Source organism: Bombina bombina, chromosome 2, assembly GCF_027579735.1.
Source record: "Bombina bombina isolate aBomBom1 chromosome 2, aBomBom1.pri, whole genome shotgun sequence".
Taxonomy (NCBI): domain Eukaryota; kingdom Metazoa; phylum Chordata; class Amphibia; order Anura; family Bombinatoridae; genus Bombina; species Bombina bombina.
Window position 1 is genome coordinate 399,607,917 of NC_069500.1, and position 12,508 is coordinate 399,620,424.

At 41.5% G+C, this 12,508-nt stretch overlaps 1 protein-coding gene across 1 annotated transcript in view; it reads left to right on the forward strand.

Moving 5' to 3' along the window:
- Positions 1-12,508, forward strand: part of NOC4L (nucleolar complex associated 4 homolog) — a 72,932-nt gene that overhangs the window by 42,726 nt on the left and 17,698 nt on the right. Inside the window, exons 9-13 of the mRNA XM_053701875.1 lie at positions 25-136; positions 2,052-2,112; positions 2,196-2,306; positions 2,467-2,630; positions 6,752-6,834. Of these exons, the coding sequence (XP_053557850.1) occupies positions 25-136; positions 2,052-2,112; positions 2,196-2,306; positions 2,467-2,630; positions 6,752-6,834 (531 nt within the window). The remainder of the gene's footprint in view (positions 1-24; positions 137-2,051; positions 2,113-2,195; positions 2,307-2,466; positions 2,631-6,751; positions 6,835-12,508) is intronic.

The following is a 12,508-nucleotide window of genomic DNA, read 5'->3' on the forward strand; positions in this document are numbered from 1 at the left end:
ATTGATATCTTGTTTCCCTTCTAGCTTCAAATCAACATGTATAAGAAAGTACTCTTGATCATGCATGAATCCATCCTACCTCACATGAGCAAGCCAACCTTGATGATAGATTTCCTTACAGCTGCCTATGAAATTGGTAAGAGGTTATAAATGGCACATATGATCTGTGTACTTCTGTATATGTTTGAATATTAAAGGGACATAGAAGTCAAAATTAAATTTACCTGCTTCAGCAAAAAAAACTTCTTTCCCAGATACCATACTGAGGTATGGTCAGAAGGGTGCATGTGTCTAGAGCAATATTTTTTTTACATTACTGCAAACACAGTTGCCAAATTGTGACCAAACTCAGTATGTTCTCATGGAAACAATCTAAGTGTCGACAAGAGATGCTAAGACAGGTAAATTTGAAGATAGAAGAACATGGGAAAGTTATATTATTTGTTTTAGGATACAACCAGAAAATACAGGATATTTGTATGAAGTATTAAAAAAAACGGGAAAAAACAGCTTCTATAGGCTAAAGTGGCAAGTATTTAGTGGGACCTTCCCTTACACTTGAGCAATAGCAGAAACCTGGCTCTCATAAACGTAAATGTAATGGAACCCTAATTAATGTCATTGCAAACACCTGTATTTTGCTTTTATTCCGTGTCAAAATGACTGCTGTGAAAAAGGTCTATTACACCAGGTTTGGGCAAGACATGCTTGAGCATTACTTACCCATGTGGTATGAGTTTAATTCATTGAACACTTGCTAATAAGACCAACTTCCAATCACATCATTCCATTCAAAATGCCAAAGATCACAGAATTTGACAGACATAAAATCATACTTGTTCATCAGCAAGGCCACTTTCAAAGGGAAATCGGCATACAGACTGGATACTCAAGATGTGGTATTCAAGCTGTTATATAGAAATTTGAAGAATCAGGAGAGCTCAAGGACAAAAAAGGACTGGAAGGTTAAGAAAACTTTCAAAATTTGATGAGAGGTTTCTCAGAGTTTCTTCTTTGAGAGACCGGAAGAAGTCCATCAAGGACCTGGCTCACCATGTGGCAGCGAATGCCAAGTTAACCCTTCTACAGTCCAAAGAAGCTTGATCAGGAATGATCTTTGTGGAAGGATAGCAGCCAAAAAAACACTTTTTCGGAAGGGGAACAGTGTGAAAAGGCTAAGATATGCTAAAGCTCACAAAGATTGGAATGAAGATCAGTGGAAAAGAATATTCTGGAGTGACAAATCCAAGTTTTAAATTTTGGGGTCGACAATATGTGAGAAGAATAGTTGGAGAGAGATGGAAGAATGAGTGCTTGTGGTCTTCAGTGAAACATTGTGGAGGGTCTGTCCTGCTTTGGGGCTGCATTTCTGCCACTGGTGTTGGCGATATTGTCCGAATTGATGGGAACATAAATGCTGAAAAGTACAGACAGGTTTTAATTCATCATGCCATTCCTTCTGGAAAGTGCCTGGTTGGGAAAGGTTTTATTTTTCAGCATAAATAACGATCCCAAGCACAATGCTAATGCAGTGAAATCATATTTGGAAAGAAAAACAGCTGATAAAACACTGACAGTCATGGACTGGTCTCCGCAGAGTCCAGACCTGAATATTATAGAGGCAGTATGGGATCATCTGGACAAAGAAAGAAATAAGAACCTAAATCTAAAGAAGAACTATGGGAAGTGATGAAAGAAGCCTGGTATACCAGAAGATTATTTCAGAAAACTTCAGGACAGTCTCCCCAAAAGAGTTCAAGATGTGCTTAGTGCCATGGGAGGTCACCGTAAATATGGACTTTTGCCTGAAGAAGCCATTTTATTCTGAATTTTTTTTTTTTTAATTATTTATTTATTTTATTTTTTTTATATTTTGTTTACATATTTCCTGTATTTTCTATTGTTTATCTTAATGAAAAGACCGAAAAATAAATATGGATGGTCATTAAAACTTTGCTAAAGCAACAAATCTTATGGTGGCTAAGTCTTTTGCACAGCACTGACTATGTATGTGTGTGCATAAAATTTTTTTTATTTTTTTTCCCCCCTAGGTGGAGCTATCAGTCTTCTTGCTCTGAATGGCCTCTTCATGTTGATTCATCAACATAACCTGTAAGTATTTCTTTCTTATGAGCCCACACATTGTAGCAGCCACTGTGTGAATTGTTTTCACTATTTTTTCTGTTTCTCACTAGAGAGTATCCAGATTTCTACAAGAAGCTCTACTGCCTTCTTGACCCATCTGTGTTTCATGTGAAATATCGTGCCCGCTTTTTTCACCTTGCCAATTTGTTTCTGTCATCAACGTAAGTTACAAGACATACTTTAATTATACAACTAGAGCAGATCAGTGTTTGGTGGAGAGCTGTGCTTTAGGAAAAATCCATACCAGTGTAAAGTGTTGCTCACCTGAAAGCATTTGATATCTTGTTTGTATCCTTTTCATATATGTTGTTCATATTTTAGGCATTTACCGGTCTACCTCGTTGCTGCTTTTGCTAAGCGCCTGGCCCGGCTTTCGCTCACAGCACCTCCTCAAGCACTGCTCATGATTATCCCATTCATCTGTAATCTTATCCGCCGGCACCCAGCTTGTCGCCCTCTCATCCACCGACCTGCAGCTACTACAGGTTATAACTTCACCTAAAACTTTTTTCTGGCAGATAACTAAACAATTAAATCTTAAAATATTTTTTTTTCCAGATTTTAACTTATTAAATTCATATTCGACAGTCTGATTTTTAGATGCAAAATTTTCATTTGTTACCATAAGTGCGGATATTTTAATCTTCTATTAGAATAGTATTTTCATTCTTAAAGCTACGGAAAGGTGTAATTTCATTGCTGCACCTAGGGCATTTTAATATGTTTTTACTAAGTCTTGTGGAGGCTTCTTAGTCCACCAATACTGTTATTGGGTGCAGAAACTTTTAGTATGATTTATGCAATGTATATAAAGCTTTTGCTTTGCATCTCCAGTTTAGAAATGAAAAAATACAGTAGTTAAGTATAAGAATAATTTTGAGATGTTCAAATAACATTCTAATTATACCTCACAGCGGGGGCGGAGCTTGCAACTGATGACACAAGACGTGTGGCATGAGAGCTCCTGCAATATCAACAAACATTTAGCATAATATAAAGTATAATTGGTGTTATTTGTTGAAGCTTCTGATCTACACTTATGTAAGAGGGAAAGAGTCTTCCTAAATTTGCTCTAGGGAAGCCTTAAACTTCATATATGACAAAGGTTTGGAGCTACATATACCGGTATGACCACGAGGCAGAAGTAATTCCTTCTCTGCAGCTGGGACGTAATCTATACAAAACACAAGGCTACCTAACTAAATATGGCAGATTTTAACGAACAGATGCAAACTTCACTTCGCAAATTAGAGGAGAAGATGGACTACTGCTTCCATGACCTGCTAATTACAGTCAGAAATCAGGGTGGAAGAGAGGTCACTTCAACACCTAAAATGGCCGCTACAATAGACATCACCAAGCACGGCGAGACCTCCCAGCTTAACACCAGAGCTTTAACATCAGTGCTGAAAGCACCACGGAGCCACTCGGAGTCCTCTCCACCTGATCACCCTCTGAGTACAATAGCGAGTACCGTAATGAAGAAGATCTCAGTTTTACAGACTCTGTCCGGCAACGATCTTAGTTTAAGGAGCAGAACACCGCAACCTGTTAGCACCTTACCATCAGTAAGTACTTTGCACCCTCATGCAGAGAGATGGATCCTTTGCTCTGAACTGGCCTTCGCTGCTATAAGGACTGCTGCCGATATTAACTATGTCACAGGTATACCGGACATAGGCAAGGATTTACGGCCGCTGTCTATCACAGTCACGCTCATACAGGGAGCATGTGAGACAGATCTGAGGTCAATCTCGCCTCTGCACACCAACCCTGAATCTCTCGTATGCACCTTAGCCTGTCTGGTGAGACTTTCGTCAGAGAACTTAACTAACCTGATTCTTCAGATGCGCACACAGAGCCTCCAGATTGTAGGGCACATTGGAGTTCACATCTCACTACTGGATTCTGACCTAGCCCACACCGCAAGAGCAGTGGATATTTATGCCCCATGCAGATCCGGAATAGGCTAAGACTCACACAGCTCTGCAACAAATCTGCCATATCTTCAGCAGAGACAGTCACTTGGACTTATGAGGGCAGAGCCTGATAACTGCGAAGATATCCCACACTGTTAAAGGCTACTGGCCTCTAAAATTGCATACCTGAGCTAGTAATTCTTTTCCTTTATATTGGTTTACAGTAGTTGTCTTATCAAGTTAATTATAACTATTAGTCATAATATTAATCATTTTTTGAAGGCCTGTTCTACAGAATTTTTTAATGAGAATGAGCTTTGTGTCCCTGGGCATGTGTATGTTTATACTGTTCTATATGCACATTAGCAGACGCCTAGTTTTGCTCTCCTATAGAATGTATGTCCAATACTGTTTGTACTTATCAGATTGAAGCTTATCTATGCTGTGTGTAATCTATCTCATATGAATATTGTTAGTAGCTAATGTATATGACCTACACTTTCATATTTTTACTTCCGCCATGCTATTCCTGATAACTGGTTGAGAGACTATTTGTACGTAATACCTATGTGAATTTATAACTGACCCAACCTAGTATACTACCTATCCATGCCCTAAAAGTTTACAATTTTATCACTAATGCAGACATTTATTAAGATACGTTATATAAGAACAGAGTTTGGTTAGCTTATTGATTCATTGTACATTCTACAATACCCAGAGATCCCACCAGCCAATGCTATGTATACAAGTTGTATAAGAAGGGGATTTGGCTGAATTACTTCTGGGTTGTTCTCTTCCCCTGTATGAAGCTGGTCCTTAGTGGAGTATCAACCTGCCATAATTTCCTGGACCTATAGGTTTATAATCCCCTAGACAAACTATTTCTATACAGAACTCCACATTTGGGACACTGACTTTCTAAATAGCTTATAGACGACAACATCGCCTGATTGTAAACACTTGGGTTTTAATACTGGATCTCAAGTAAGGCTCAAAATATTGCATATAGAAGCTAGTTCATTTTGCATGTGAGTATCCTGATGAGCACAACACAGGGGAAAAAAGAGTACTAAGTTTTTATCTTTATCAGTCGTCATATGTGCGAAGCTATACACTTTAGGAGATACTTAATTGTGTCTCTGTTATTAACCAGAATGCATATTTAATTGTACCTAATGAGACATAGTTAGTTGGACTGAAGGTTTTCCTACGAAATAGGTACTTGCTGTACTCTTAATGTTACTTAATGTTTTCCCCTTCTCAGCATTGCTTTAAGATTACTTACTTAGGTTCAAAGGGGTAGCAATGATACCCTATTTCTACTATATGTCAGTTTTTACACACACCTAACAATACCTCTGTATAGAGGGTTTTATAATGATAACTCACTTGATCCCTAAGTATGTGAATGTCTGATTTCAATGTCTGAGTTCGGTATTTGCTCATTCCCTTATGTATATCTCATTTAGTTCTACGCTATGTCTCTAAGCTGGTATGATTGGAGTTATATAACAGAACACCTCCTTTCTATCATACCCAGCTAAAGTTAGATGAGCTATAACTATCCGGATCTATAAAAGTTACTAGTTAGGGAGGCTCATAAGACATACCTGTTAGTTCTTGTCCTTTGGGCATTTAGAATGAAAGTACTGGTTAACATTAAGGATTTAGATATATATAGGAAGTTAGGTTTGTTTACCTCAAGCTCTTATAATTCATGAATAACCAACTCCAGTGGAGACAGTTTCTATAGGTGAATACGGCACTAGCACAAGTTTGATATTACATCCTCATACCACAGCAGCCACCCTCTAGGGGTACAGGACCCTCCTGACAGGCTACCCTTTACATAGCTTTAATCTAGGGCCACTGGCCATCTTAATATATCTCCCCTCAATATATCTCCCCTCACCCTGTAGCCCCCTTCGTCTTCATTAAGGGACCCTGTCAGGTCCACCTATAATTGTACATAACCAGTTTTCACTGTGGAATCAGCCCTGGGAAGATTAGTTTTACGCATACCAAATAAAGCATTCCCCTTGATACCTTATTTTAGTTATTACCCTGCTTGCATCTGTAGCCCACATAAGCCTATAAGTGAGTTCACCATACAGCCCGAACGGGGTTAGCTCCGCCCTCCTTCCTTTTTCTGTCCCCCCCCCCCATCTTCCCTATAATTCAAGTGGCTCTAGCCCACTGCTACACCTTTTCTTTCCCACTCTTTGTAACCCACCTGTGGTCATTATAAAAGCTAATTCTCCACATCATGACAATCTTTATAGGACATTAGAATTTATTTACTACGCAGGAGTGGAGTTCATGTTCCAATTACCAAAATATAAAAAAATAAAATATGAAGTTCCGCCTCAATTAGTCCAAACTTTTAATTGACACTTCACTTGATATGACACATGTTTCCATTTGTTATAGTGGGCCTACTGTTACGATTATCTTTGAGAGTTCCAATAGGAATGTATCAACCTTATGCTTAGCCCTACAACCTTTCTTTCAGCTGAATGGACAACTTCTATGTAATAATACTGAGTGTTATACTTTGTTGTTAATATTGTTAATGGACAAATCCTGTATTTTACTTGTCTCTGAAACTTCAATAAAAAATGTTTAAAAAATAATTATACCTCACAGCCAATAGATTCTAAGTTAGTTTATTTTATATTTAATAGATCTGATGATGGATCCATACTGCATGGATGAACCAGATCCAGCAAAATGCCGGGCACTGGAGAGTTCCCTGTGGGAGCTGGAGGTAAGATTCCTAAAAACATAGTTCAAAGAACTTTTTCTGTTTTTGTTTTTTAGCAATGCTGTTGTGATGCTTGAAATTGAGATATTTTCTAAATGGTTTTAACCCTACATGTTAGAACGAAAACATTCACCATACAATCTTAAAATTGTGATGAATATAATGAAATCATAAGCTTTCTTTCTCTCCTTTTTTTTTTTTTTTGTAAATGGAAAATAAGAAAAGTAGAAATCTTTACATCCACTGAAATATAAAAACGTAAATTAATTACTGGCACTAATCTAAATTGGTAAATAGGAAATAATGGAGTTGTTAAAGAACTCACTCCGGTGCTACCCCCCAATAAATACAATGAGGTTTGAGACAGGGAAAGACCAAAGTGGGGGTTTAGTCTAAGCACTCTTTCCTATATTAATGTGTAATTAAATTGATTAAAAGTTTAATACTTTTATTCAGTTAACCTTAAAACTGAGGGTAAGAACTCCTCATTAACGTACCATTAAGAGCCAGACGATTATTAAACTAATATGTTGTCACCCCCCTGTTTCCTGGCTGATATCTGCAGCCGTCGGCGTCAGGTGACAAACATAACAAAGCAAATAAAAGTGCAAATATATGCACAATAACCACAAACGCGTTTCGGCCGTCTTTGCGACCTTTGTCAATGTGAAAGATTAGGCAAACCAAGGTCAGAGTGCCACCCATTTAAATACATTTAAAGTGTCCGGTGATAGACCAATCAACTATACTCTGCGGTAACTACGCCCCCCGTCAGACGAATCATCGCCATAGACGTATTGTAAAGTGGGCGTGTACTTCAGCTTATTGCTGATTGAGTATCGGCTCATTACGTCAGCCCCGGAAAAGCGGAATTGTTTATATTCTAGCAACACACATAGGTGACTAAGATCTATTGTTACCCAATATTTCGCATCACTTCCTGCTTATTAATCACTGGCATGTACAGAGCAATTGATTAACAAAGCACTGTTTCTTATGATTACTATTAATTCTTATATAGATACTGCTTAACATACAATGATATGTGTCAAGTGATCATAATGTATATAAAGTGACTATAGTAAAACCTATATGATGATTAGGTACAGCGCAAATAGGGTTATCGATGTCTTTGAAAAACATGGGAATTTAGACGAAAATATAACCCTTAGATAGTTGTTACTAGTGTATTATCTGAACGATGAACAAAATCCGTATGTCGGTTAATATGAGCTAATTACAGAGCTCTGATATGGATTGTGCCTGTCATCGTTCACATTGTATTAGGGCAGCACACAATAGTGGAAAGTTATCTGTCCGCTGGCAATGGGACTTAGTGAAAACAGACTGTGAACATGGCATATTCTAAGGAACTTATGTTGTTCATCTTTGTAATTAAACTATCCCCTTATATATTAAACCGACTCTATCAGAGTTGCAGACCATTTGTAATGCGTTTGCTCTTGTGGAGACATACACTAGGTAATGTGGGTCTGTTCGACCAGTTACATGTCAAGGGAGATAGACATGTACATACACACACACAGCAGGGTGAGAGACAGCAGGGTGAGAGAGATACGGAACAGTAGGAAGTGAGATACACATGTACATACAGACACACACACACACACACAACAGGGTGAGAGAGAAACACACAGAACAGTAGGAAGGAAGTGAGATAGGCATGTCATACACACACACACAGCAGGGTGAGAGAGAGGACAGTAGGAAGTGATAGAGTATTATAAAAAGCAAGAGGAATAATCAGAAGTAATTCAGCGCAACCAAATACAATACAAAGGGATAATCAAGTCTCTAAGTTTTTCTATTTAGTAATCCTTGTTGAAATATGCGATGAGGTTAATGAATGGATGTCTCCTTACCAGAAATTACCTCAATCACTAAGGAACTGCTGTTAGTTGATCCCTCGGTCTGAGGTTATTTGCATCTGTAGTGACTTCTTGGAGTAGGGGATTTCTTTCTCTGCAATCTTGCGTATGGCACTTTTCTATTAGAAACTTCCAGGATCATCTTTGGTGTGATGCCTTGGTGTCTCCCAGGAGTATGGTACTGATACCGTATGTCCTTTGGTCTCCAATTTCTCAGAAGTATGTGGTAGAAGAAAAGAGAAAGTACATAGCGTAATAGTGTTTAAACCAATAATTTATTTAACGAGATAACGAAATGCACTCACATGTAAGACCCTCAATCCTTGATGATGTAAGCATTAACACATATACATACACCTGAAAGGTGTGTAAGCCAGGTAAATGTTGAAGAAAAGAATGTTTTCACTTCAAATGGTATAAAAAACTTCAGGTGTACAATGATATGGTTCAGTCCATGTGAAAGATCCAGTAATAAAAACACCTTACACTGCGGTGTAAGGGACTTGATTATCCTTTGTATTATTGTATTGTATTTGGTTGCGCTGAATTACTTCTGATTATTCCTCTTGCTTTTTATATTACTTACAGTGTTAAGGGTACACTGAATCATTTGTTCATGCTGCACAATACTTTGTTCTAACATTTTGAACACATTTATATACATATATATATTCATATATACATTGTATATTTCTTTTCTATTTGTCTACCGATATAGGTTGACAGTTGAGAGCTGGTATTACATCTTTATTCGCACAGGAAGTGATAGAGACGTACATACGCACACACACACAGCAGGGTGAGAGAGAAACGCACAGAACAGTAGTAAGTGAGATAGACATGTACATACACACACAGCAGGGTGAGAGAGGCACACAGAACAGTAGGAAGTGAGATAGACATGTACATACACACACAGCAGGGTGAGAGAGACAGAACGGTAGGAAGTGAGATAGACATCTACATACACACACAGCAGGGTGAGAGAGGCACACAGAACAGTAGGAAGTGAGATAGACATGTACATACACACTGCAGGGTGAGAGAGGCACACAGAACAGTAGGAAGTGAGATAGACATGTACATACACACACAGCAGGGTGAGAGAGGCACACAGAACAGTAGGAAGTGAGATAGACATCTACATACACACACAGCAGGGTGAGAGAGGCACACAGAACAGTAGGAAGTGAGATAGACATGTACATACACACACAGCAGGGTGAGAGAGGCACACAGAACAGTAGGAAGTGATATAGACATGTACATACACACACAGCAGGGTGAGAGAGACAGAACAGTAGGAAGCGAGATAGACGTGTACATACACACACACACAGCAGGGTGAGTGAGAGAGACGCACAGAAACACACAGAATAGTAGGAAGTGAGATAGACATGTACATACACTCACACAGCAGAGTGAGAGAGACAGAACAGTAGGAAGTGAGATAGACGTGTACATACACACACACACAGCAGGGTGAGTGAGAGAGACGCACAGAAACACACAGAATAGTAGGAAGTGAGATAGACATGTACATACACTCACACAGCAGAGTGAGAGAGACAGAACAGTAGGAAGTGAGATAGACGTGTACATACACACACACACAGCAGGGTGAGTGAGAGAGACGCACAGAAACACACAGAATAGTAGGAAGTGAGATAGACATGTACATACACTCACACAGCAGAGTGAGAGAGACAGAACAGTAGGAAGTGAGATCGACATCTACATACATACACACACACACACACACACACACACACACACAGCAGGGTGAGAGAGGCACACAGAACAGTAGGAAGTGAGATAGACATGTACATATACATACATACACACACAGCAGGATGAGAGACAGAACAGTAGGAAGCGAGATAGACATATACACACAGCAGGGTGAGTGAGAGAGACACACACAGCAGGGTGAGTGAGAGAGACACACACAGCAGGGTGAGTGAGAGAGACACACACAGCAGGGTGAGTGAGAGAGACACACACAGCAGGGTGAGTGAGAGAGACACACACAGCAGGGTGAGTGAGAGAGACACACACAGCAGGGTGAGTGAGAGAGACACACACAGCAGGGTGAGTGAGAGAGACACACACAGCAGGGTGAGTGAGAGAGACACACACAGCAGGGTGAGTGAGAGAGACACACACAGCAGGGTGAGTGAGAGAGACACACACAGCAGGGTGAGTGAGAGAGACACACACAGCAGGGTGAGTGAGAGAGACACACACAGCAGGGTGAGTGAGAGACACACACACAGCAGGGTGAGTGAGAGAGACACACACAGCAGGGTGAGTGAGAGAGACACACACAGCAGGGTGAGTGAGAGAGACACACACAGCAGGGTGAGTGAGAGAGACACACACAGCAGGGTGAGTGAGAGAGACACACACAGCAGGGTGAGTGAGAGAGACACACACAGCAGGGTGAGTGAGAGAGACACACACAGCAGGGTGAGTGAGAGAGACACACACAGCAGGGTACACAGCAGGGTGAGTGAGAGAGACACACACAGCAGGGTGAGTGAGAGAGACACACACAGCAGGGTGAGTGAGAGAGACACACACAGCAGGGTGAGTGAGAGAGACACACACAGCAGGGTGAGTGAGAGAGACACACACAGCAGGGTGAGTGAGAGAGACACACACAGCAGGGTGAGTGAGAGAGACACACACAGCAGGGTGAGTGAGAGAGACACACACAGCAGGGTGAGTGAGAGAGACACACACAGCAGGGTGAGTGAGAGAGACACACACAGCAGGGTGAGTGAGAGAGACACACACAGCAGGGTGAGTGAGAGAGACACACACAGCAGGGTGAGTGAGAGAGACACACACAGCAGGGTGAGTGAGAGAGACACACACAGCAGGGTGAGTGAGAGAGACACACACAGCAGGGTGAGTGAGAGAGACACACACAGCAGGGTGAGTGAGAGAGACACACACAGCAGGGTGAGTGAGAGAGACACACACAGCAGGGTGAGTGAGAGAGACACACACAGCAGGGTGAGTGAGAGAGACACACACAGCAGGGTGAGTGAGAGAGACACACACAGCAGGGTGAGTGAGAGAGACACACACAGCAGGGTGAGTGAGAGAGACACACACAGCAGGGTGAGTGAGAGAGACACACACAGCAGGGTGAGTGAGAGAGACACACACAGCAGGGTGAGTGAGAGAGACACACACAGCAGGGTGAGTGAGAGAGACACACACAGCAGGGTGAGTGAGAGAGACACACACAGCAGGGTGAGTGAGAGAGACACACACAGCAGGGTGAGTGAGAGAGACACACACAGCAGGGTGAGTGAGAGAGACACACACAGCAGGGTGAGTGAGAGAGACACACACACAGCAGGGTGAGTGAGAGACACACACACAGCAGGGTGAGTGAGAGAGACACAGCAGGGTGAGTGAGAGAGGCACAGCAGGGTGAGTGAGAGAGGCACAGCAGGGTGAGTGAGAGGAGGCACAGCAGGGTGAGTGAGAGAGGCACAGCAGGGTGAGTGAGAGGAGGCACAGCAGGGTGAGTGAGAGGAGGCACAGCAGGGTGAGTGAGAGAGGCACAGCAGGGTGAGTGAGAGAGGCACAGCAGGGTGAGTGAGAGAGGCACAGCAGGGTGAGTGAGAGAGGCACAGCAGGGTGAGTGAGAGAGGCACAGCAGGGTGAGTGAGAGAGGCACAGCAGGGTGAGTGAGAGAGGCACAGCAGGGTGAGTGAGAGAGGCACAGCAGGGTGAGTGAGAGAGGCACAGCAGGGTGAGTGAGAGAGGCA